The 27,289-nt window shown below is 43.5% G+C and overlaps 1 protein-coding gene across 1 annotated transcript in view; it reads right to left on the reverse strand.

The window, feature by feature from the left end:
• ttc7b (tetratricopeptide repeat domain 7B) overlaps positions 1-27,289 on the reverse strand; it is a 336,403-nt gene that overhangs the window by 182,891 nt on the left and 126,223 nt on the right. Inside the window, exons 8-10 of the mRNA XM_067992068.1 lie at positions 19,750-19,813; positions 14,851-14,988; positions 1,137-1,220 (exon numbers count right to left, since the gene is read on the reverse strand). Of these exons, the coding sequence (XP_067848169.1) occupies positions 1,137-1,220; positions 14,851-14,988; positions 19,750-19,813 (286 nt within the window). The remainder of the gene's footprint in view (positions 1-1,136; positions 1,221-14,850; positions 14,989-19,749; positions 19,814-27,289) is intronic.

The following is a 27,289-nucleotide window of genomic DNA, read 5'->3' on the forward strand; positions in this document are numbered from 1 at the left end:
CGAAATGGCTTACTCCTGTTCCTATGTTGTACTTAGACATACAGTCCAGGAACATCCCAGGTTCAATCTCAAGTCTGCGCTGAGCTAGCTGACTGGCTGTTTGGGCACTCCAACTGATCTTGACACCACTGGGATGGATAAGGGGGAGACCAACTGGGGGTTGTCACCTATAATCACTATCCAGTGGCACCTGCTGGCAAGTGCAGGTGTATGCGTGAGGACAGGATTGCGATGCCCCCATAGTTGAATGCCAATACTCACTGTCTGAGCCTATCTACGAAGAATAGACACTTGGGCCAGGTCTTGGAGGTCGAGGTAACAATGAAAATGGGTATCAGTGGTGAGGCAACATTATTACCACTTGATTTCATTGCAAAGTATCAATATGCGAACAGACAACACCCAGGCTGGCCTTATTTTGGGGATGTCCAAATAAAAATAATCGGTTAAGTAATAAAGGCCAGTGCAGTGGTCTTCAATGCAGCTCCCAATCTGAGTTATGCTGAGCGGTGAGGCACTACGTGCAGGATGTGATGTCTCCCTGCAAGGCTGGGGGGGAGGAAAGAAATCAGAAGGGAGAGAGAGCCCGGACAGTCTGTGGCACTTCCTGGCAGCTTGGCAGCAAGCCTCGTGTCTGCCGTCTCCCTGCCAGGTGACAAAATAAATAGGGATGCACACGTAAAAATAAGAGAAAGAAAAACTTGCATTTAAATAGCGCCTTTCATGACCTCAGGACATCCCAAAGCACTTTACAGCCAATGAAGTACTTTTGAAGTGTAATCACTGTTATGATGTAGGAAAACGCAGCAACCAATTTGTGCACAGCAAGATCCCACAAACAGCTATGAGTTAATGACCAGATAATCTGTTTCAGTGAAGTTGATTGAGGAATAAATATTCGCCAGGACACAGGGGAGAACTCCCCTGCTCTTCTTCAAAATAGTGCCATGGAATATTTTATGTCCAGCTGAGAGGGGGCCTCGGTTTAACGTCTCAACTGAAAGATGGTACCTCTGACAGTGCGGCACTCCCTCAGAAGGAACTTAGCAGATTACAAAAATAAAGGGAAATAATTGTTTTGGTAATTGCAATTTAAAAAAAAATTAACAACTCACATTTATTTAGTTTGTACTCACCTTGCCAGCAGCCATCAGGGACAATGCAAACTGGTACCAAAGGTGAAACTCTTCAAATGTAAACTTCATTGCTCGTTCCAAGCACTAGAATTGAAAAAGAAAATGAAAACATCTTCATTTCAAAATCTCTTGCATTTGCTTCGATATCAGAGCAGTCTAATTCTCAAGTGTTGAAAAGAAACTTTATTTCCTGTATTTTGTTTTTATTCATTCATGGGATGTGGGCATCGCTGGCAAGGCCAGCATTTATTGCCCATTCCTAATTGCCCTCGAGAAGGTGGTGGTGAGCCGCCTTCTTAAACCGCTGCAGTCCGTGTGGTGAAGGTTCTCCCACAATGCTATTAGGTAGGGACTTCCAGGATTTTGACCCAGCGATGATGAAGGAACAGCGATATATTTCCAAGTCGGGATGGTGTGTGACTTGGAGGGGAATGTGCAGGTGGTGTTGTTCCCATGTGCCTGCTGCCCTTGTCCTTGTCCTTCTAGGTGGTAGAGGTCACGTTTGGGAGGTGCTGTCGTAGAAGCCATGGTGAGTTGCTGCAGTTCATCCTGTGGATGGTACACACTGCAGCCACTGTGCGCCGGTGTTGAAGGGAGTGAATGTTTAGGGTGATGGATGGGATGTCAATCAAGGGGGCTGCTTTGTCCTGGATGGTGTCGAGCTTCTTGAGTGTTGTTGGAGCTACACTCATCCAGGCAAGTGGAGAGTATTCCATCACACTCCTGACTTGTGCCTTGTACATGGTGGAAAGGCTTTGGGGAGTCAGGAGGTGAGTCACTTGCCACAGAATACCCAGCGTCTGACCTGCTCTTGTAGCTACAGAATTTATGTGGCTGGTCCATTAAGTTTCTGGTCAATGGTGACCCCCAAGGATGTTGACCCCCAAGGTAGTTAGACTCTCTCTTGTTGGAGATGGTCATTGCCTGGCACTTGTCTGGTGCGAATGTTACTAGCCACTTATCAGCCCAAGCCTGGATGTTGTCCAGGTCTTGCTGCATGCGGGCTCGGACTGCTTCATTATCTGAGGGGTTGTGAGTGGAACTGAACACTGTGCAATCATCAGCGAACATCTCCATTTCTGACCTTATGATGGAGGGAAGGTCATTGATGAAGCAGCTGAAGATGGTTGGGCCTAGGATACTGCCCTGAGGAACTCCTGCAGCGATGTCCTGGGACTGAGATGATTGGCCTCCAACAACCACTACCATCTTCCTTTGTGCTAGGTATGACTCCAGCCACTGGAAAGATTTCCCCCTGATTCCCATTGACTTCAATTTTACTCGGGCTCCTTGGTGCCACACTCGGTCAAATGCTGCCTTGATGTCAAGGGCAGTCACTCTCACCTCACCTCCATGTCTGGGCCTAAACATGGAGAATGGGCATTTGGGAAAGGTAGCAGCAGGCTGCCGTCCATGGGATCATAATTCACCACATTTAGGAAACGAGAAGTGAAAGGTGAAAGGGCAGAGTCGCAGGATAAGGGGTTGGCCATTCAAGACTGAGAAGAGGAGGAATTTCTTCACGCAGAGGCTTGTGAATCTTCGGAATTCTCTACCCCAGAGGGCTGTGGATGCTGAGTCATTGAATATATTCAAGACTGAGATAGATAGATTTTTGGACTCTTGGGGAATCAAGGGATAGGGGGATAAGGCAAGAAAGTGGAGTTGAGGTTGAAGATCAGCAATGATCTGATTGAATGGCTGAGCAGGCTCAAGGGGTCATATGGCCTACTCCTGCTCCTATTTCTTATGTCCATGTAAAACTGGTGGATACGTCCTATGAAGGATTGGATTTTTTAAAAAAACCTGATCTACCAGCCCTTTCCACAATCTCTGACCCCAAGCAATGCTCTCCTGCGCATTTTCATCTGCTAAACACAGAAGGCTGTAATAGTTGGCGAATGATGCAACTAGGTTTGAGGCTCCAATTTGACAAGTGTTGCAAATGCAACATGATTATCAGAATATCTCAATTTATGGCAGCAAGCTGTAGTCTTGACACCAAAGAACAATTTTCTCCCACTTGGCCTCATTATGCCTGTAGAATGGAAAACAGTTTGGATGCCTGAAGTATATTTACCGCTGAAGGGAACATGCAGTAGCTAAACAATCTGTGCAGGGTCCTGAGAATAACTGCGCCAGATTTAACTGTTACTCTAGGAGGGCAGACCCAGCTTTGCGATGAAAATCTGGAAAAGTCATCTATCCAGCAGATCAAAGAATCAAACGTTCATGACAGGAGTTGGTCTAGCTTCACTCACCCAGAGCTTCTGACAATCTATCAGGATCCAAAAGAAATATCCAAATAGTTATTCCCCCCTCAATAAACCAAAGATCAAACAGTATATTCATCAGACTTGTACATAAGAACATAAGAAATAGGAGCAGGAGTAGGTCAGACGGCCCCTTGAGCCTGCTCCGTCATTCAATCAGATCATGGATGATCTTCGACCTCAACTCCACTTTCCCACCCGATCCCCATATCCCTTGATTCCCTTAGAGTCCAAAAATCTATCCATCTCAGCCTTGAATATATTCCATGACTCAACATCCACAGCCCTCTGGGGTAGAGAATTCCAAAGATTCACAAGCCTCTGTGTGAAGAAATTCCTCCTCATCTCATTCTTGAATGGCCGGCCCCGTATCCGGCAATTATGCCTCCTCGTTCTAGACTCTCTAGCCAGGGAAAACAATCTCTCAGCATCTACCCTGTCAAGACCCCTTATAATCTTACATGTTTCAATGAGATCACCTGTTATTCTTCTAAACTCCAGACAGTATAGGCCCATTCTACTCAACCTCACCTCAAAGGACAACCCTCTCATCCCATGAATTAATCTAGTGAACCTTCGTTGCACTGCCTCTAAGGCAAGTATATCCTTCCTTAGATAAGGAGACCAAAACTGTATGCAATACTCCAGGGTGAGGTCTCACCAATGCCCCATACAACTGAAGTAAGACTTCCTTAGTCTTGTACTCCAACCCCCTTGCAATAAAGGCCAACATGCCATTTGCTTTCCTGATTGCTTGCTGTACGTGAATACTAACTTTGTGTTTTTTGTACGAGGACACCCAAGTCTCTCTGAACACCAACATTTAATAGTTTCTCACCATTTAAAAAATATTCTGTTTTTCTATTCTTCCTACCAAAGTGAATAACCTCACATTTCCCCACATTATAATCTATCTGCCACTTCCTTGCCCACTCACTTAACCTTTCCGTATCCCTTTGCAGACTCTTTGTGTCTTCCTCACAGTTTACTTTCCCACCTAGCTTCGTATTGTCAGCAAACTTGGATACATTACACTCGGTCCCTTCATCTATGTTATTAATATAGATTGTAAATAGCTGAGGCCCAAGCACCGATCCTTGCAGCACCCCAATAGTTACAGCCTGCTAATCTGGGAATGACCCGTTTATTCCTACTCTCTGTTTTCTGTCCTTTAACCAATCCTCTATTCATGCTAATATATTACCCCCAGCCCCATGAGCCCTTACCTTATGTAACAACCTTTTATGTGGCACCTTATCGAATGCCTTTTGAAAATCCAAATATACCACATCCACTGGTTCCCCTTTATCTACCCTGCTAGTTACATCCTCTTTGTAGAGAAAGGGTTGGAAAGAAACCCACGCTTTGTTGATTTTGGGTCTAATTACAGATGTATTGCACATGTAATTATTATGTACTTTAGGATTTTAAAAAATGGATCCATTCTTCTCAGGTCAGTCTGGCCTGGTGCTGTATACTTCATTCAGCCAGAGAGACATTAGTCATCAGAGGGATCAGTAAACAGACCGTGTTTGGGACTTAACCCTTGCGAGACCATTACACTTGCGCTTCCTTCTCTAAACTGGCTTTATTGGTAAAATGGAATGGAGCCATACGGTCCAGAAAGGTTGCAGGTTTGATCCCTGGTTGGTGCTCTGAGTTTCTTGATCTCAGCCGGGGCAGTGCTGCAATTGGACTCAGTACCCTGGGGGAACGGGGGCGGGTCAAATTCAGCTAAAGTACGCTCATCTGATGGTCGTGCAGTGAGCCGTACAGGGAAAGTAAGCACGAACGGACTCTGGGTAAAGTTTGCTGTGAGTGTCGTCTCTCAGCAATTGCTTGCTGACACACTATCTTTAGGCTCATATATGAAAAGTAGTCACATGACCAAGACACCAGAAATATGGCTAGTGCTAGTACAAAATGTACCCTAGCAAGAATCTGCAGCACCAGGAAAGGATGGGAGGAAACCGGAAGAATTAAATGAAAAGCTTCTGCTGGTTCCTGATTAACCTCAAATATCTAACGTACAGTGCAGTGGATTGCCTCGAAAGGCAAGCACCCAAAGGAAACAGATAGCAGGATTTTCTGAGCAGCTCCAACATCAGCTGTGCCATGAGTATTGGAACCAGCTCCAACGAGGAGTGCGTTGTATCACTGTCTGACTTGTTGTATATCATTCCAAGAACTTTTAGAAAGAAAAAGACTTGCATTTATAGAGCGCCTTTCATGACATCCCAAAGCATTTCACAGCCAATGTAGTACTTCTTGAAGTGTAATCACTGTTGCAATGTAGGAAACATGACAGCTAATTTGCACACAGCAAGGTCCCACAAACAGCAATGTGATAATGACCAGATAATCTGCTTTAGTGGTGTTGGTTGAGGGATAAATATTGGCCAGCTCATCGGGGAGAACTCCCCGGCTCTTCTTCGAAATAGTGCCACGGGCTCTTTTACATTCACCTGAGAGGGCAGATGGAGCCTCAGTTTAACGTCTCATCGGAAACACAAAAGACCTTTGGTACGTTGATCTGAACGTCTGTGTGAAAACACCTCGTCAAATTTGGAAACGTTTTAGGTCTTTTAACTTGTTGTCATTATCAGCCAGAGATTATCATTTTGAATTACCAAAAAGACTGAGGTCCAGAATGAGTAGGTGAAGAGATCCAGCTGCTGGGAGGCCAGTGAGTACTATAATGAAAGTTAGTGTGTTCAAGCCAGCACCAAAATCAGGCAGTCCTGCACTTGCATCTGGTACTCCCACATCATCACTAATCAAACACGGAGCACATGAAGGGAATGACACCAGCGGCTGTACAGGTACAGTCCCCATTTTACTGTGTAATGGTTCACCAATACAGTGACATCTCAGATCTATTATATGACATTAAGATTTTATACTTACAGCAACTGAAACTCTTGTAAATGCGACTGAAGGTAATCCTACAATTTGGTGGACTCTGAATATTAAAGACAAGATCTCAAACTAGGTAGCCCACTGATAAAAGGCTATCCATGGTGGGTACTGATGGGTTACTTTTCAAAGTATTATCACATTTGTATGATAGTGGAGTTAAATCAGAAGTATTAGGGCTGTAGGGCTTCTCGTGCTCTCTCTGTATCCAATATGCAGCTGTTTGACATGAAGGAATTAACAGGACTCCTTTCTCCCTCTCTGAGGGCTTTGAATGATAACTTATTAAATCTATGAAGGGTTCTCAAAATTCCCACATTTTTCATATCATCAATGAGGATATGACTTTTGGACTTTTATGGCAGAGGACCCAACTGCTGGGTTAAATATGGATCCCTGCAGTCAGGAGATTCGGCCCATGAGGGCCTGGGACTGGACATGCCCGGGCTTGTTGGGTGCAGTGTGGATTGTTCCTGAAAACCAGACAATGAGAGAAGACAGAATATGCATTCTTCCCTTTAAAACAATCAACCCAGAGAAAGACTTCAGCTTACACGAAACTAAAGCCCATCAAAACCTTGCATAAATTATCGCTACTAACTACTAAAAGCAGGAAGGGAGCAATCAATGCAATTATGCAAACCCATCAATACAAAGGCTTTCAGTTCAAGACTAGTAACGGGGACAGGAAGCCAACAATCACCTGAAGAAGACAAAGAACTAACCTTGTTTTGGATTCAGATAAGAAATTCGAAAAAAACAGTATAACTGGGCCACCAGTTACGAAGCACAGGGGGGTTGGTTTTGGAGCAGGTTCTAAGCAGTTCAGTTTTAAACAGCAGTTTTGGAGCAGCAACAAGACAACCGCAGCCCTCCACGAAGATCGCCCACCCACAACTGCGCCTTACCGTACCAACAGACTCTATCCAACTGAAGAACCTTCGCAGATTCCACAGACCAGGACCACGTGGGGACGGCAGGGCCCAGAGGACACAAAGAGCGTACCCCAAAACTGCAACTGGCTTACCTGGCTGGATTTCGAACTGTCAAGGAACCCTGGTTTGGTGAGCATGATCCCTGACCTCTCCTAGTTCAATTTAGTTAGGTTTTGGGGGTGGGACAAGGGTAAGGGGATTAGTAGGGTGATTTTCCCTCGTTATGCCGTGTGTTCCCCATTCTTAACTAAGTGTACTTTGTATGTCTGTATAATCTCAGTGTTATCCTAATGTTATAAGTTCATTTGTGACTTCAATAAACCCAGTTTCTTTTCTTGTACCAAAACCAGTTGTCTGCTGCACTTTTTGTCACAACCCCCAAATAAGTCCAAGGTCTAGAACCCAGGGAGTGGGAGCGATTCGGACCACTCAGTAGTCAGAGGTGAAGCTGACACACACCACCACCCCCTACATCTAGGACCGCAAGGGAGCTGCGAACGAGCGTATATTTAAAAATAAACACACTATGCGTTGTACTGTACAAAGAATGGCAATTATTCATTACTGCAAAAATGTTTTTAAAAAGTATCCTGGCTAAAATCTGGTCAGAGCACCAAAGTATGAAGCTTCTGCTGGAGTTTAGGGGTCATCATAATAGAAAGAGGGAAATCTGGGAGATTTGATTTTCTATTCCTCAAATACGACAGCGAAAAGATCTCTGGTTGAAACGTTCTCATTAATTGTAACAGAATTTTGGGGGGGAAGAAAACTCAACCCATTCATTAAATGTTCAGCTCTTTCTGTGATGTTAATATCCCTAATGAGAAAGCTGCTGCTGTGGACCACATTATAAAGCACATTACTCTAGAATATCATTAAGGGAAAGTAAAATCCCATATGTCCCTTGTAACCTTTCTTCTATTTACACTGAAAAGTCAGTAAATGCTGATCAGTAGTAAAATATTCATAATGTATTCACTGCTGGGTACATGCAGGAACGACTTGAACTTACACAGCACCTTATCACATCTCTCCAAAAGGTCTCAAAGTGCTTCACATACAATGAAGTGCAGTGACTGTTGTTATATAGGCAATTTCCGCAGCATTTGCAATGAGATAAATGACCAGTTAACCTCTGTTTTTGCTGGCGCTAGTTGAGGGAGGAATGTTGGCCAGGACACCAGGATAACTCCTGGTTCTCCTTCAAAGAGTCCCATGGGATTTCAATTTTGATCTGAACTACTGGAAAAGGCAGTTTTATAGTCTCAGCCAAAGAATGGCACCTCAGACAATCCAGCACTCCCTTAGGGCTGTGCTGGAGCTAAATACTTAGATAGTGAGGTCAAACTCCCGACACAACCTTCTAATCCACATGCTACCACCTGAGCCAAACTGATAAGCTCTAGTTGACTGACATGCACTGTTTGCGAGCAGCAGGTAATTCACTGCCACCCTTTACCTGTATGTCAAGCAACTGCTTAATCTGGCAGCAGACTTGTCAAACTCTGGTCAGACGGCCGAGGCAGATTGAATCTTTTGATTTATAAAAGGAGAATTCCCATGGACGTGATAAGTTCTCACATGGAGTAGTTAGGGAATATTTCACCGACTCGTATAACAGTGGTGCTCATAATCCAACCCAAGGATTATTTGCAGCCTGCCTTTGCTTCACTCGTGATGTAGTCCTCCATTTATAAAAGGGCTCCAAATCATGAATAGCCCAGTTGTGGAACAATGCAGGCGATGCGCTTCAGCCACAGGATCAAAACCCTAATAGAACAATCAGTCCTGGAGATTTACTTGTTCTTTCCACTGAGAAACTCTCTCACTTGGGTACTATCTGAGATGGCATAATATAAATCCCTCTTCCTCGGTTCTAGTGACGTGAGGCAATTAAACACAAACAGCTATGTGAAATGATGGGCTTTACACAGGAAAGTGCAACGCTCACTGGCAGTCTACTCATAATTCTTAGCAAGAAATTCTGTTGTGACAACCCAAGTGATCTAAATAAGATGGACTGCAATATAGAAAAAGAACAGCATCAAAAACAGAAACAGTGAACAATGTAATTAAATGGAATTTATTTCCTCTTTGAAGAGTGTCAGAATGGTAACTGAGCCATTTAACTCCCTCAAAAAGGTGCAGGATAACATAGAATCATAGAAAATTTACGGCACAGAAGGCCATTCGGCCCATCGTGTCTGCGCTGGCCAAAAATGAGCCACCCAGCCTAATCCCACTTTCCAGCACTTGGTCTGTAGCCCTGGAGATTACGGCACATCAGGTGCACATCCAGGTACTTTTTAAATGAGTTGAGGGTTTCTGCCTCTACCACCCTTTCAGGCAGTGAGTTCCAGAGCCCCAGCACCCTCTGGGTGGGAGCATTTTCCTCAGCTCCCCTCTAATCTTTCTACCAATTACTATAAATCTATGCCCCCTGGTTATTGACCTCTCTGCTAAGGGAAATAGGTCATTTCTATCCCCTCTATCTAGGCCCCTCATAATTTTGTACACCTCAATTAAATCACCCTTCAGACTCCTCTGTTCCAAGGAAAACAACCCCATCCAATCCAATCTTTCCTCATAGCTAAAATTCTCCAGTCCTGGCAACATCCTCATAAATCTCCTCTGTACCCTCTCTAGTGCAATCACATCTTTCCTGTAATGTGGTGACCAGAACTGTATGCAGTACTCAAGAGCTGTGGCCTAACATCTGATTGGCAATGGGACTACGGGTTATAGGGATAGTTACAGACCAAGGTGATCAAACACTCCACAGAGCAGGATTGTACACGGGCTGTGGAAGGAGATTAAATAGGTGGGGTAGAGTTTGATGGTGTAGATTGTACACGGGCTGTGGAAGGAGATTAAATAGGTGGAGTAGAGTTTGATGGTGTAGATTGTACACGGGCTGTGGAAGGAGATTAAATAGGTGGAGTAGAGTTTGATGGTGTACATTGTACACGGGCTGTGGAAGGTGCCTGGAAGGTGCTGTGGAAGGAGGCTGAGGAGTGATTTAAATAGGTGGGGTAGAGTTTGATGGTGTAGATTGTACACAGGCTGTGGATGGAGATTAAATTGGCTGAGGTAGATTTCGACAGGGTAGACTGAATATGTATGGAAGGAGCAGGCGTGATGAGCCAAACAGTCTTTTCTCTAGGGTAGGGAGGGGAAAATCACTCCTCTCCTTTGGAAAATGTAGGGATATTGGATGAAGGCAGGACTGATTTCAGCTCTGATGTTCTCCACCTTCAAATAGATGACCTACTCACTTGTCTGGACCTGAAGAATGCCCACTCGGGTGGGGGCACTGTAGGGCTGTTGGCACCTTTGGGACCGCAGGACAACAAACGTCTGCTCTTCAAGAAAGAGGAGGAGAAAACTGGAAACAGAGATATATTTCCTGAGATCAAGCACTTCAAGTGTTGAGAAAGCTCATGGGCCCAGATTGAGTATGTTAATGTTGAATATGTGTGTAAGTAGCTATGCAAATGTCATTTTGTAGTCAATACAAAATTGATTCTAAAGAAACCTTAAGACGCTAATATAAAATTCAGCATAATAATATCTACAAGACCAAGTCACATATATACTACTACAGGTGGAAGGAGTATCAGTGGAGAGTATTTTGGTGGTAGTGATCATAATTCAGTTAGACAGGACAAAGTTCTAAATTGGGGAAAGGCCAATTTTATTAAGCTGAGAAGTGATTTAGCAAAAGTGGACTGGAAACAGCTACTTGAAGGTAAATCAGTGTCAGAGCAATGGGGGGCATTCAAGGGGTTCAGAGTAAACATGTTCCCATAAAGAAAAAGGGTGGGACTGCCAAATCTAGAGCCCTCTGGATGATAAGGAGCATACAGAGAAAGATAAGGCAAAAAAGGGAATCTTATGTCAGACACCGAGAGTTCAATACTGCAGAAAGCCTAGAGGATAGAAAGTGCAGGGGTGAAATTAAAAAGGAAATTAGGAAAGCAAAGAGAGGGCATGAAAAAATATTTATAATGTTTTATAAATACATAAAGAGCAAGAGAATAACTAAGCAAAGAGTAGGGCCTATTAGAGATCAAAAAGGTAACCTATGTGTGTAGGCAGAAGATGTGGGTATGGTTCTTAATGAATACTTTGCGTCTGTCTTCATAAAAGAGGGGGGCGATGCAGAGATTGTAGTTAAGGAGGAGAAGGAGTGTGAAATATTGGATGGGATAAACATAATGAGAGAGGAAGTATGAAGGGGTTTAGCATTTTTGAAAGTAGATAAATCGCCAGGCCCGGGTGAAATGTATACCAGGCTGTTAAGAGAAGCAAGGGAAGAAATAGCAGAGGCTCTGGCCATCGTTTTCCGGTCCTCCCCAGCTACAGGCGTGGTATCGGAGGATTGGAGGACTGCTAACATTGTACATTTGTTTAAAAAGGAAGAAAGAGATAGACCGAGTAATTATAGGCCAGTCAGTCTAACCTCGGTGGTGGGCAAATTATTGGAATCAACTCTGAGGGACAGCATAAATCGTCATCTGGAAAGGCACGGATTAATCAAGGACACTCAGCATGAATTTGTTAAGGGAAGGTCGTATCTGACTAACTTGATTGAATTTTTTGAGGCGGTAACAAGGAGGGTTGATGAGAGTAATGGTTTGATGTAGTGTACGTGGATTTTAGCAAGGCTTTTGACAAGCCCACATGGCAGACTGGTCAAAAAAGTAAAAGCCCATGGGATCCAAGGGAAAATGGCAAGTTGGATCCAAAATTGTCTCAGTGGCAGGGTAATGGTTGATGGGTGTTTTTGCGATTGGAAGGTTGTTTCCAGTGGGGTTCCGCAAGGCTCAGTACTAGGTCCCTTGCTTTTTGTGGTATATATTAATGATTTGGACTTGAATGTAGGGGGCTTGATCAAGAAGTTTGCAGATTTTACAAAAAATTGGCCGTGTGGTTGATAGCAAGGAGGAAGCTATAGACTGCCGCAGATATCAATGGACTGGTCAAGTGGGCAGAAAAGTGGCAAATAGAATTCAATCTAGAGAAGTGTGAGGTAATGCATTTGGGGAGGGCAAACAAGGCAAGGGAATACACAATAAATGGGAGGATACTGAGAGGTGTAGAGGAACAAAGGGACCTTGGAGTGCATGTCCACAGGTCCCTGAAGGTAGCAGGACAGGTAGATAAGGTGGTTAAAAAGGCATACAGGATACTTTCCTTTATTAGCTGAGGCACAGAATATAAGAACAGGGAGGTTATGCTAGAACTGTATAAAACATTGGTTAGGCCACAGCTTGAGTACTGCATACAGTTCTGATCACCACATTACAGGAAAGATGTCATTGCACTGGAGAGAGTACAGAGGAGAGTTACAAGGATGTTGCCAGGGCTGGAGAATTTTAGCTATGAGGAAAGATTGGATTGGATGGGGTTGTTTTCTTTGGAACAAAGGAGGCTGAGGGGAGATTTAATTGAGGTATATAAAATTATGATGGGGCCTAGATAGAGTGGATAGGGAGTACCTATTTCCCTTAGCAGAGGGGTCAATAACCAGAGGGCATAGATTTAAAGTAATTGGTAGAAGGATTAGAGGGGAGCTGAGGAGAATTTTTTTCACCCAGAAGTTGTTGGGGGTCTGGAACTCACTGCCTGAAAGGGTGGTAGATGCAGAAACCCTCAATTCATTTAAAAAGTACTTGGACATGCACTTGAAGTGCTGTAACCTACAGGGCTACGGACCAAATGCTGGAAAGTGGGATTAAACTGGATAGCTCTTTTTCGGTCGGCACGGACACGATGGGCCGAATGGCCTCCTCCTCTGCTGTAACTTTTGATGATTTCACACAAACAAAATCAAGGCACATATATACTACCTACTTCTCATAAATTTAAGATCAGTGCGAAAAGAACAAAGGGATATATTGAGACATTTTTTTAATGATTTAGTCCTTCAGAAAACAGATGGTAATTTCTAGTCCAGTGCAAAATTACAAAATAAAGGTAACAGTGGCAGCGTCAAGCACTCCTTGGTCAAGTACAGTACATCCATTCGCAGAGTAAAGCTCCCTCTAGTTTGTCCCAACAATGGGATGTAACCCCAGCCCCCAAAGGCACCCCTCATTGCACTAGTGTGACATTGCTTCCATTTCCCACACCAACCACTCCGCAGCCTTTCTGAGCGAGATCGCCAATCATGCCTAGTTAGGGCAGTTTATGCTGTCGGTCCATTCTCATTAGGAATTGGATTGAGATGGCCGATAACCATTGCATATAGGACCCTTACAGCCAGCAGACAGAGGAGATTTTCATCGTATCAGTCTGAGCTGGATTTGAACCCAAAGATGAAAGGATCTTTGTATTGCGCAGTTTTGTATTCTTTGTATTCCTCATAATTTATAAATTATAACAAACAAATGACTTGCATTTATAAAGCACCTTTAACAAAGAAAAATGTCCCAAGGTACTTCACAGAGGGGCAAAGAAAAAAAAACAAGAGGATGGCCAACAGCTTGGTCAAAAAGGTGAGTTTAAAGGAGGGTCTTAAAGGAGGAGAGGGAGGTAGAGAGACAGGGAGGTAGAGGAATCGCCATAGTTTTCATTCATTTTTACAACACTATTTCAAGGAGAAGCGTTTAGGTTTTCATCTATAGTTTACTATCATGTTAACTGCCTGGTTCTCACAGTACTACCCTACTGTGGAGAGGGATGGGGGGAAAGAGACAGAGGAAGAGTAAAGAAAATAACCAGGGGAGGGGGGGGAAGAGAGACAATGAAAAATAGACTGGGAGGGAGGAAGAGGGAGAGAGATCCGAAGAGAGGTAAAAGGGAGTCAGCGGGAGAATATACCCATAAATATTTTTCAGAGTATTTTTTTTTCCCTTATTGGCCCAGGGAATTTTCTCTTTTTTTTTGCCTCTCCCAGGAGATTACATGGCTGCAGGGGTGGGCGTGGGTGGGAAGAAGTGTTTAGTCACGATGGCCCACCATGAGGTGCGGAGCAGGCATGATGGACCAGTTGGTCTTTTCCTGCCCGTCAATTTTGTATGTTCGTATACAAAATAACTGGGGGGAGGAGGAAGAGAAGAGAAATATAAAAACAGAAAGGGAGGAGAGGAGGAAGAGAGAGGAAAGGAGACAAAGAGTAAAGAAAATAACTAAAAGGGGGAAAGAGAGAGCGCACGGAAAACAGAGGGAGGAAAGTGGGCAACAGAGAGAGAGAGAGGAAGAGTGACGATGAATGAGGAAGAGAAAAAAAGGGGCGAGTGGAGGGAAGTGGAAAGGGAGGAGAGGGACAGAGTGTGTGTGCACCCTTCCTTCCTTAAAGGGGAACTGTATGCTTCTGAACTGCTCCTTAATTCCTAAATGTAAAGAGAAAGATCTGTACATTTATCATTATCACTCAGTCATTCCCTGTCACTGAACTTTATATTTTAAAACTACTGGGAGTGTAGACATTTTCTGTGATGTGACATAAATGGGGAATAGTGGGCTGTGGGTAATACTCCATATCATCAGAGTGGAATGTCATGATGTCATGTGGAACATATTCGACTGGCAAAGTGTTTGTGTGAAGGTAAGCCTGCAATGAACTGGCTTCTGGACTGGACTCACCTCTGACAGCATTTCGTATTGACCTCTGCGTCCCAGTGCTATTGTTAGAAGATCATAGACAATAGACGCGCTCTGTAAACTGGTAATGCGATCGTTGTTGTGTTCTGGGATCCGGCTCAGCACTGCATCCCTGTTAGCCTGGAAAATACAACACAGTGAAGGACCTACACTGGAGCAGAGCCACTGGCCACACAATTACTTTCAGTACTTCAACAAATTATTATTTTGCCACGCTTAACTAAACAATCAGAATTGGAGCCATCTTAGAAACCAAGATTAAACATTTGTCTCAATACTTTGCTTAAAGCACAAATCTCACTGCCAATTAAGAAGTAGCAGCAGCTTTGGCATTCCTTTGGTTTTCCCTCGTCTTCTTTCCCGATCTCCTGCAGTGGTTTCCACAGGTGCTGGCAACCCTCCTCTACCTTACCTAAGGACCAGTCTTTTATGTGTGTGCCACGACTGAGGGGAAAGAGGGGAGGGGTTATTATAACTCAGTTTGACCGCGTCCTCACATAACTACAAGAGCTACAGGATAGTGACCAGGAGCACAATTCATTGATTGATTTTTTATTTTCCTCCTCCTCCTTACTTCAGGTTCACTGAAACTAATCGTACTGCCTCTTCCTTTAAGGGGAAGCTAAATAAGCACATGAGGGAGAAAGGAATAGAAGTTTATGGTGATAGGGTTAGATGAAGTAGGAGGAGGAACTCGTGTGGAGCGTGAACGCCAGCATAGATCTGTTGGGTCGAATGGCCTGTTTCTGTGCTGTAGACTCGTGTAATTCACTGATTAGCATAGGCCAACGAAAGAACGCGGAACCTTCTAATCTATACTCAGCACCAGACCACGGGCTACATTTACCCAGTGAGCCACCAGTGGAGCCCTCAGAGGACTGACAGCAGCTGAGTTTATTAGAAACAAAGAAAATACATTGCATCACCTTTCTGCAAATAGATAGCTTCAAAATAGCACACAATTACGAGCAGCATGAGGGAAACAGGGTGCAGCACACTTGACAAAAATACACCACAAGAAATTACATTCTAATCAATTTGTGTGGTTGGAGTACATCAGCATTTCACAAGAGATCAGAGGTACTGAACAGAGAACTGAATCTAGTCGTCTTCAAGGGATGGGATCAGTGAGGTTATGTCTAGGCAGAAGAAGTCAGAAGCCCCATTTATACCAGTACCTGTAACTGCTTAGTTTCAAACTGCATCGAGCATCAGGCAGTTTAACTATGAACTCCTTTCACACCACAGCACACATTGAGGGTGTTCTGTAAATTGACACATACCCAAATTTAATCTGCACAATATCAGGCAGGAAACAGGTGGGTAGGAAAATCACAATCTACATCATGACAACACATGCAACTCCTGACCCGACGTGTGCTCACAATAACATTTTAAATGATCACAGTTTTTTCTCAGGCACTTACATCAGTATCTCTTCTGATCCACACTGAAGATAGGATGAACTGGGCACTCAGTATGTTTTGTTAGTAAACAAATTTTAAACAAACAAATTTGTAAAAAATGTGTAGGAAGAGTACATGAGAGTTCTCCGACACTGTTTCTCGATAGGTCAGAGGTATTAAAGAGAGAACTGAATCTGAGAGATTCACCTCAACTTCAATGAGGGGTTCAGTCTAAAAATAAGATTGTAAACAATTTTACAACACCAAGTTATAGTCCAGCAATTTTATTTTAAATTCACAAGCTTTCGGAGGCTACCTCCTTCCTCAGGTGAACAATGTGGAAATCGTTCCACATCGTTCACCTGAGGAAGGAGGTAGCCTCCGAAAGCTTGTGAATTTAAAATAAAATTGCTGGACTATAACTTGGTGTTGTAAAATTGTTTACAATTGTCAACCCCAGTCCATCACCGGCATCTCCACATCATAAAAATAAGATGACGACTCAAATGGAGAAGTTAGAAAGTCCATTTATACTGGTACATGCAATTAGTTTCAGGTTTAAATATTGACGGTTTATATGGGACTGCTCACAGTAGGTGTCCAAAGTGGAAACATACTCCAATCTCCAACACTGGAATCCTCATTGAAAGCTATAAGTCACCAATGAAAGCCTTGATTTTAAAGTTCTCATCCTTATTGTCAAATCCCACCATGGCCTCACTCCTCTCTATCTCTGTAACCTCCTCCAGTCCTACAGCCCTTCTCAAATTCTACATTCCTCCATTTCTGGTCTCTTGCGCATCCCCGATTTCCTTCGTCCTTCGGTGGCGGCCGTGCCTTCAGATGCCTAGGCCCTAACCTCTGAAATTCCTTCCTAAACCTCTTCACCTCTCTATCCTCCTTTAAGATGCTCCTTATAACCTACCTCTTTGACCAAGCTTTTGGTCACCTGTGCTAATATCTCCTTATGTGGCTCGGTGTCAAATGTTTGTCTGATAACGCCTTTGTGAAGCGCCTCGGAACATTTTACTACATTAAAGGCGCTGTATAATGCAAGTTGTTGTTGCTGTTAAAAGCAATATCCAGTTTATAGTGCTCGTGCACTTGCGTTTTTTGTTCCATTGATATATCCGTAAAAATTTACGTCTTCCCCCACTTCTGTAGGTACACCTAGTCCACTCACTGTTGTCTACCTCCGAAGCCAGAAGGATAACCTCCCAGGCTGTTAATCTGATCCTCAGAAGATGCCTGAGTGAGTTCTGGGGTAACCCACCCACCTATTTCCTTACTCTCCACATGGAGCATGCCCAATCTTTGCTCAGCACTTCATTTTGATCAAGAACTTGCTGTGTGGGGAATCACTGATGCAAGTTCTTGATGGCAGTGCACTGTAGCACCGACGCTTTACAGCAAGGTTCAATTGTCCATTAATAGGAAAGGAAAAACAACGATAAAACAAAATAGGATAACCTTTTGAAACCTGAACTCTCTACATAGATTGGGTAACCGTAAACATTAAATAAGAACATAATAATAATTACAGAGAATTTACAGCACAGAAACAGGACATTTGGCCCAAATAGTCCATGCCGGTGTTTACACTCCACATGAGCCTCCTCCCACCGACTTTATCTAACCCTATCAACATACCTTTCTATTCCTTTCGCCCTCATGTACTTATCTAGCTTCCCCTTAAAGGCATCTATGCTACTCACCTCAACTATTCCGTTGGTAGCAAGTTCCTCATTTTAACCACTCTCTGGGTCAAGAAGTTTCTCCTGAATTCCCTACTGGATTTATTAGTGACATATCTTATATTTATGGCCCCTAGTTTTGGTCTCCCCCACAAGTGGAAACATTTTCTCTACGTCTACCCTATCGAGTCCCTTCATAATTTTAAAAGACCTCTTTTGAGTCATCCCTCAACCTTCCCTTTTCTAGAGAAAAGAGCCCCAGCCTATTCAGACTTTCCTGATAGTTATAACCTCTCAGTTCTGGTATCATCCTCGTAAATCTTTTTTTGCACCTTCTCCATAATTGTTATTGTGCTGGTTGATCTCCCAAACATTGCTCACAGAGCAAATTTTTTTTTTTTAAATTGCAGTTTGAGTTGCCATCTGTGGTGAATGTTAGGAGACATGGGTAAGAAAGGGTTAAAATGTAGCTTCTGTACACAGTGAAGCACAGGCAGGAAGGTTCTCTCTCCATACCAAAGCACTTGAGAGAGAGAAAGGTTCCATTTGGGATAAACTCCTGTATTTTCATCATGGCTTGGACCATGAGAGAATACTGCCCATTAAGACTTAATTAAAATGGTCACCTCGGGAATGAGATAAGGAAGCTGAGAAAATTGAAAAGAAAGATGATTGGAGAATTAAGTTATCTTCACCCATGTCAATCAATAGTATAACTTTATCCATTGATTTTATTTGTATATATATTATACAGCTTAGAGTTGCATGCCTTATAAGGGCATTTAGATTAGTGATTTGTAGTCAAGAAAGGTGTATAAAGCAGTTAATTACAATAGGAATTTGGATTCAATTCAGGAAGATTGAGCTCAAGAACTGTATATTCGACAGGCCCTGTTTCCCCGAATAAAGTTAAATTGATTTGTAAATACTTTACCTTATTTGGAGGATTAAACTTTGAATAAGTTAAACTTTGCTTGTGAGCATATTGTTTCACCATCATTGATTGAACTCACATAAACCTAGCTAGCTAGGTTTATGTGAGTTCAAGGATTAAATCTGTGATCTTCCTGTACAGCTCAGTGCCCCGCCAGTTAGTGCTTTAACCCACTAAACCACTGGCTGGCTGGGTGGGGGGAGGAGGTTGAAGCACCAATTTTATTCTGTAGACAATAAAAGTGGCTCAACACCAGGAGCAAGAGATGGGCCATTTGCTGAACCGAAGTGCTAGCCATGCCTCAGTGCGTAGCAATCTCACCTGTGAGTCAGAAGGTTGTGGGTTCAAGTCCCACTCCAGAGACTTGAGCCCATAATCCAGGCTGACACTCCCAGTGCAGTACTGAGCGAGTGCTGCACTGTCGGAGGTGCCGTCTTTCGGATGAGACGTTAAAGTGATGCCCCGTCGGTCCTCTCAGGTGGATGTAATAGATCCCACGGCACGATGTTGATAAGATGAGATGAAGTAAGGTGGGAGGAGGCTCGTGTGGAGCATAAACACCAGCACAGACCTGTTGGGTTGAATGGCTTGTTTCCATGCTGTTATTTCTAAGTGTTTGGAAGCTTGGAGTTCTCGGTAAAGTGCACAAGTATGATTTTTTTCTTGCTGTAGCTGTACAGCCCAAATAGCCTGTCAAAGCATCCAAACAGAATTTATTAACATGCTATTTCTTCACAACGGCTCCATTTCTCCTGCATCAAGTTACCATTTCCGTTGGGGCGATTATAATTACATGAAATGTCACCACACTGAACTTTTCTTTCAGCTGTGAAGCCATCACACTTACCATAGATTCACTAATGAGCAGCAGCAAAAGAGCTTCTTCTGTGTTTTCTTGAGGACAGAAAATGCTGGAATGATAAAAAGGATACAATAATGCAATTAACAGCTTCACTCGGTAGAGTTTTAAAAAAAAAGTTGTGAAGATAAATCTATAATTGCAATTTGTGAACACCTCGCAGGGTGTGGGGGGGGGGGGGGGCGGTGAAGTTTCTCCTGGCATAAATTTTAGCAAAAAAGTCAGTGTGAGGAGTTCCCATTTTGTACTCATGCTGATTTTTTTTTGCACTAAAAGCAATTTAATTCTCCGCCTTTGTGATCTGGCAAAACAGGCTAATATTCCCCACAATCGAGGGAAAGCTTTGGTCATCCTTGGAATCATAGAATCATAGAAAGGTTACAGAACGGAAGGAGGCCATTCAGCCCATTAAGTCCACACCGGCTCTACGCAAGAGCAATCCAGCTAGTCCCACTCCCCCGCCCTATCCCTGTAGCCCTGCAATTTTTTTCCTTTCAAGTACTTATCCAGTTCCCTTTTGAAGGCCATGATTGAATCTGCCTCCACCACCCCCTCAGGCAGTGCATTCCACATCACAACCACTCGCTGAGTAAAAAAGTTTTTCCTCATGTCACCTTTGGTTCTTTTGCCAATCACCTTAAACCTATGCCCTCTGGTTCTTGACCCTTCCGCCAATGGGAACTGTTTCTCTCTATCTACTCTGTCTAGACCCTTGATAATTTTAAATACCTCTATCAAATCTCCTCGCAACCTTCTCTATTCCAAGGAGAACAACCCCAGCTTCTCCCATCTATCCATGTAACTAAAGTCCCTCATCCCTGGAATCATTCTAGTAAATCTCTCCTGCACCCTCTCTAAAGCCTTCACATCTTTCCTAAAGTGCAGTGCCCAGAATTGGACACAATACTCCAGTTGTGGTCGAGCCAGTGTTTTATAAAGGTTCATCATGACTTCCTTGCTTTTGTACTCTATGCCTCTATTTATAAAGCCCAGGATCCCGTATGCTTTTTTAATCGCTTTCTCAACCTGCCCTGCCACCTTCAACGATTTGTGCACATATACCCCCAGATCTCTCTGTTGCTTTTAGAATTGCGCCCTCTAGTTTATATTGCCTCTCCTCGTTCTTTCTACCAAAATGTATCACTTCGCATTTTTCTGCATTAAATTTCATCTGCCACATGTCTGCCCATGCCAACAGCCTGTCAATATCCTCTTGAAGTCTATCACTATCCTCCTCACTGTTCACTACCCTTCCAAGTTTTGTGTCATCTGAAAATTTTGAAATTGTGCCCTGTACACCTAAGTCCAGGTCATTAATATATATCAAGAAAAGCAGTGGTCCCAGCACCGACCCCTGGGGAACACCACTGTACACCTCCCTCCAGTCTGAAAAACAACCGTTCACCACTACTCTCTGTTTCCTGTCCCTTAGCCAATTCTGTACCCATGTTGCTACTGCTCCCCTTGTTCCATGGGAAAAGTAAAATGGGGGCAGAAAGAACATAATAATACATAATTTGCAACAAATATATATTCATTTAAGGCACAAAAACCAAACAGGAAAAGTGGTCCAACCGTGGTTAATAAGAGAAATTAAGGTAGTATTAAATCAAAGAAAGAGGCATATAAAGTTGCCAGAAAAAGCAGTAAGCCTGAGGATTGGGGGCATTTTAGAATTCAGCAGAGGAGGACCAAGAAATTGATAAAGAAAGGGAAAATAGAATATGAGAGTAAACTACCGAGAAAGATAAAAACGGATTTAAAAGTTTCTATAGGTATGTAAAAAGGAAAAGACTGGCAAAGACAAATGTGGGTCCCTTACAGACAGAGATGGGAGAATTTATAATGGGGAATAAGGAAATGGCAGAGAAATTAAACAAATACTTTGTGTCTGTCTTCACGGAAAAACCTCCCAAAAATACTAGAGAACCAAGGGTCTGGCGAGAATGAGGAACTGAAGGAAATTAGTATTAGTAAAAAAAAAGAGAAATTAATGGGACTGAAAGTCGATAAATCCCAAGTACCTGATGATCTACATCCCAGGGTTTTGAAAGATGTGGCTATAGAGATAGTGAATGTATTGGTTGTCATCTTCCAAAATTCTATGGATTCTGGAACGGTTCCTGCAGATTGGAGGGTAGCAAATGTAACCCTATTATTTAAGAAAGGAGGGAGAGAGAAAACAGGGAACTACAGACCTGTTAGCGTGACATCAGTAGTAGGGAAAATGCTAGAATCTATTATAGAGGATGTGATAACAGGACACTTAGAAAATAATAATAGGAATTGGCAGAGACAACATGGATTTATGAAAGAGAAATCATGTTTGACAAACCTACTGGAGTTCTTTGAGGATGTAACTAGTAGAATAGATCAGGGGGGATTAGTGGACGTGGTGTATTTGGATTTTCAGAAGGCTTTCGATAAGGTCCCACACAGGAGGTTGGTGAACAAAGTTAGAGCACGTGGAATTGGGGGTAATATACTGGCATGGATTGAGAATTGGTTAACAGACAGAAAACAGAGTTAGGAATAAACGGTTCTTTTCAGGTTGGCAGACTGTGACTAGTGGGGTACCGCAGGGATCGGTGTTTGGGCCCCAGCTATTCACAATCTATATCAATGATTTGGATGAGGGGACCAAATGTAATATTTCCAAGTTTGATGACGACACAAAACTGGGTGGAAATGTGAGTTGTGAGGAGGATGCAAAGAGGCTTCAAGGGGATATAGACAGGCTAAGCGAGTGGGCAAGAACATGGCAGATGGAATACAATGTGGAAAAATGTGAAGTTATCCACTTTGGTGGGAAAAACAGAAATGCAGAGTATTTTTTAAATGGTAAGGTACTGGGAAATGTTGATGTTCAAAGGGACCTGGGTGTCCTTGTACATGAGTCACTGAAAGCTAACATGCAGGTGCAGCAAACAATTAGGAAAGCAAATGGTATGTTGGCCTTTATCACAAGAGGATTGGAGTACAGGAGTAAAGATGTCTTACTGCAATTATATAGGGCCTTGGTGAGACCGCACCTGGAGTATTGTGTACAATTTGGTCTCCTTACCTAAGAAAGGATATACTTGCCATGGAGAGAGCGAAACGAAGGTTCACCAGACTGATTCCTGGGATGGTGGGAATGTTGTATGAGGAGAGATTGAGTCGACTAGGCCTGTATTTACTAGAGTTTAGAAGAATGAGAGGTGATCTCATTGAAAGTTATAAAATTCTTACAGGTCTGGACAGGATAGATGCAGGGAGGATGTTTCCCCTGGCTGGGGAATCTAGAACCAGGGGTCACAGTCTCAGAATAAAGAATAGGCCATTTAGGACTGAGGTGAGGAGAAATTTCTTCACTCAGAGGGTGGTGAATCTTTGGAATTCTCTGCCCCAGAAAGCTGTGGAAGCTCAGTCATTGAGTACATTCAAAACAGAGATCGATAGATTTCTAGATATTAAAGGCATCAAGGGATATGGGGATGGTGCAGGAAAATGGCATTGAGGTAGAAGATCAGCCATGATCTTATTGAATGGCGAAGCAGGCTCGAGGGGCCGGATGGCCTACTCCTGCTCCTATTTCTTATGTTCTTATGTTCTTTTAATAAGATGACAAGTGGACCAAAATCTATTGACGGAAAAACAGCCTTCTTACCATGAATTAATTGCATCAGAGCTCTCCGTGGGTTCAGTATTCATTCCTTTCTTTTTCCTGCCCTGAAGTATGCAAGCATTCCACAGGTAACTTGCCTAAATGGTCTTTCTTTATGTCTGAGGCTAGGCAGCAAGCGTTGGCAGACTATTGCACCATAGCCTAGAATCACTGCCTCTTCCGTCTACATATGCAAACTTGCAAGCAGGAATCCAATGGATCTTGATCAGGAGCAGGAATGCTGGCTGATTTTTTCACCCCCTTCTCTAGCCAAGAGATATCTAAACCAACTGTACCATCGCTGAGATCAGCTAACCCAGCACAGAGCAGTAAATGAACCTCAGATCTTCTTGATCTCCATGGATTTGCTCTCTAAGTCATCAGGGGAGCCTATAATACATTGTTAAATGCTGTACCAGAAGGGAAACATCAGCCTTGCTTTTTGGAGTCCATCAGTTGCATCCCCATCTTGAACATGCCACCTGCTTCTGAGTTAAAGAGATTCTCTTGCCAGGATGAAACACTGGTTTTACATAGAATTTACAGCGCAGAAACAGGCCATTTGGCCTAACATGTCTACGCTCCACATGAGCCTCCTACCACCTTTCTTCATCTAACACTATCAACATAGCCTCCTATTCCTTTCTCCCTCATGTACTTATCTAGCTTCCCCGTGAATGCATCTATGCTAGTCGCCTCAACTACTCCATATAGTAACGAGTTCCACATTCTCACCGCTCTTCTGAGTAAAGAAAAGTTTGCTTTCCCAAAGCGATGCACAGTGATGTTTTGCTGACTGTCTCAGTATTTTCCTTTACTTTATGAGGCTGCAGCTGTTTAAAGGTCACTTCAGAACTGGAAAGGGAATTTTCTAACATGGCTTCAACTGCTGCGCACACAAGAAGTTTGGTAGACTAAAGGAAACAAAAAGCTCATCAATAAAAGTCAAAATTCGCCCCCATCGAAAGATCAGATTCACCATCTTTTCGTTCCTCCAATTCCTTCCCTCCTCTCCGGGAGGCCATGACTCGAGCTGGGGTATGATTCCACCACTATTGGCAGCTAGTGTTCACCCATCACCCATCACCCCTGTGCTCGCTGACCTATGTTGGCTCCCAGTCCGGCAGCATCCTTGTTTTCAAATCCCTCCAAAGCCTCACCGCTCCCTATCTCTGTAACGTCCTCCAGCCCTACAACCCTCCGAGATCTCTGCGCTCCTCCAATTCTGCCCTCCTGCGCATCCCCGATTTCCATCTCTCCACCATTAGTGGCCCAGCCTTCAGCTGCCTAGGCCCTAAGCTCTGAAGTTCCCTCCCTAAACATCTCCGCCTCTCTACCTCTCTCTCCTCTTTTAAGATGCTCCTTAAAACCTACCTCTTTGACCAAGCTTTTGGTCACCTGGGACACATCACTACGCTAAAGGCGCTATATAAATGCCGGTTGTTGTTGTTGTTGTTGTTGCTGCAGTGAGCATTTTTCGCCTGTGACACTGGACTATGAATGCTGGTGAGCTATTTGAAATAAATCATAGTTGAGCCAATTTTCTCACTTGAAGTCCATTGGGTAATTAAAGCCTTGGTCTTCAGCCCCTCCCACAAACGCCACTCCTTCACCACTGACTCCATCCCCCTCCCATCACTGTCTCCGTCCACATTCAGTTCAACCCCAAGCAGAAATTTTGATCCCAGATTCTCTCCATCAGAAAGGTTACCTATCTCCTCCTTTGTAACATTATCTGCTTCTTCCCCTACCTCAACCTGTCTGCCACAAACTATTATACATGCCGTTATCACATCAGGGCATCAAATTAGGGGGTATAGTTAATACCGAGGAGGACTGTGACAAAATACAGGAAGACATTAATAAACTTGCAGAATGGACGTGTAATTGGCAAATGAATTTCAATATAGATAAGTGTGAGGTATTACATTTTGGTAGGAAGAATAAGGTGGCCAGATACTCCTTGGAAAATAAGAATTCAAATGGGGTAGAGGAGCAGAGGGATCTGGGGGTACAGATACACAAATCACGAAAAGTAGCGACGCAGGTTAATATGGCCATAAAAAAAGCAAACCAAGCACTGGGGTTCATTTCCAAAGGGATAGAATTGCAAAGCAGGGAAGTTATGTTAAACTTCTATAGAAGCTTGGTTAGACCACACTGTGAACAGCTCTGGTCTCCTTATTATAAAAAGGAAGCAGAGGCACTGGAGAAGGTGCAAAAAAGATTTACTAGGATTATACCAGAGCTGAGAGGTTATACCTATCAGGAAAGATTGAACAGGCTGGGACTCTTTTCTCTCCAGAAAAGAGACGACCGAGGGGTGACCTGATAGAGGTCTTTAAGATTATGAAAGGGTTTGATAGGGTGGACGTAGAGAAGATGTTTCCACTTGCGGGGGAGACCAGTACTAGGGCCATAAATATAAGATAGTCACTAATGAATCCAATAAGGAATTCAGGAGAAACTTCTTTACCCAGATAGCGATTAGAATGTGGAACTCGCTACCACAAGGAGTAGTTGAGGCGACTAGCATAGACGCATTTAAGGGGAAGCTAGATAAACACGAGGGAAAAGCGAATAGAAGGATATGTTGATGGGGTTAGATGAAGTAGGGTGGGAGGAGGCCTGTGTGGAGCATAAACACCGGCATTGACCTGTTGGGCTGAATGGCCTGTTTCTGTGCTGTACATTCTATGATCATCTTACCTCCACTCTCCAGTTTGCCTAAAATTCTGATGATCATGTTCTATAACCAACCCAGTCCTGCTCACCCAACAAGCCCTTCCTCATTGTACTACATTAGTTCCCAGTTCATCCACACCTCAAATTTAATATTCTTGTCCTTATCTTCAAATCCCTCGCCCTTGTATCTCTGAAACCCGCTCCTGTCCTAGAACCCATACTCTCCGTTCCTCTGACTCCAGTCTCTTGCGCGCCCCCATTCCCTTTGCACCCAGATCAGCGGCTGTGCCTTTATTTGCCTGGGCCCCACACACTGGAATTCACTCCCTACTAAACCTCACCCCTCTCCTTTAAGACCTTTCTTAAACCCACTTCTCTGACGAAATTTTTGGTCACCCTTCCTCTGGCTCTTTTCTTCACGCCTCTGTGAAGCACCTTGGGATGTTTTTCTATGTTTAAGGCATTGCATTAATGTTAGTAGCAGTTGTTGTTGTACTAAACTACACCTGCTACCTACCTGCTCACTCTACTAACCTGTCTATGTCCTCCTGCTATCTCCCTCACAGTTTGCCATGCTCCCTAACTTGATATCATTATCAAACTTCATTCCTCTTGTGCCTATGTCCAAATCATTTCAAATGAAAAAGGAAAAAAGTCCCAGCATAGATCCCTGGGGCACACTGCCACCCAAATTCTACCAATCCAAAAAACACCCATTTACCCTAACTGGTTACTTTCTGTTCTGTAGCCATGTTATAGGGAGAGGTTGGATAGACTGAGACTTTTTTCCCTGGAGAGTAGGAGGTTTAGGGGCGATCTTATAGAAGTCTATAAAATAATGAGGGGCATAGATAAGGTAGATAGTCAAAATCTTTTCCCAAAGGTAGGGGAGTCTATAACGAGGGGGCATAGATTTAAGGTGAGAGGGGAGAGATACAAAAGGGTCCAGAGGGGCAATTTTTTCACTCAAAGGGTGGTGAGTGTCTGGAATGAGCTGCCAGAGGCAGTAGTAGAGGCGGGTACAATTTTGTCTTTTAAAAAGCATTTGGACAGTTACATGGGTAAGATGGGTATAGAGGGATATGGGCCAAGTGCAGGCAATTGGGACTAGCTTAGTGGTATAAACTGGGCGACATGGACATGTTGGGCCGAAGGGCCTGTTTCCATGTTGTAAACTTCTATGATTCTATGATTCTA

Source organism: Heptranchias perlo, chromosome 10, assembly GCF_035084215.1.
Source record: "Heptranchias perlo isolate sHepPer1 chromosome 10, sHepPer1.hap1, whole genome shotgun sequence".
In the NCBI taxonomy this organism is placed as follows: domain Eukaryota; kingdom Metazoa; phylum Chordata; class Chondrichthyes; order Hexanchiformes; family Hexanchidae; genus Heptranchias; species Heptranchias perlo.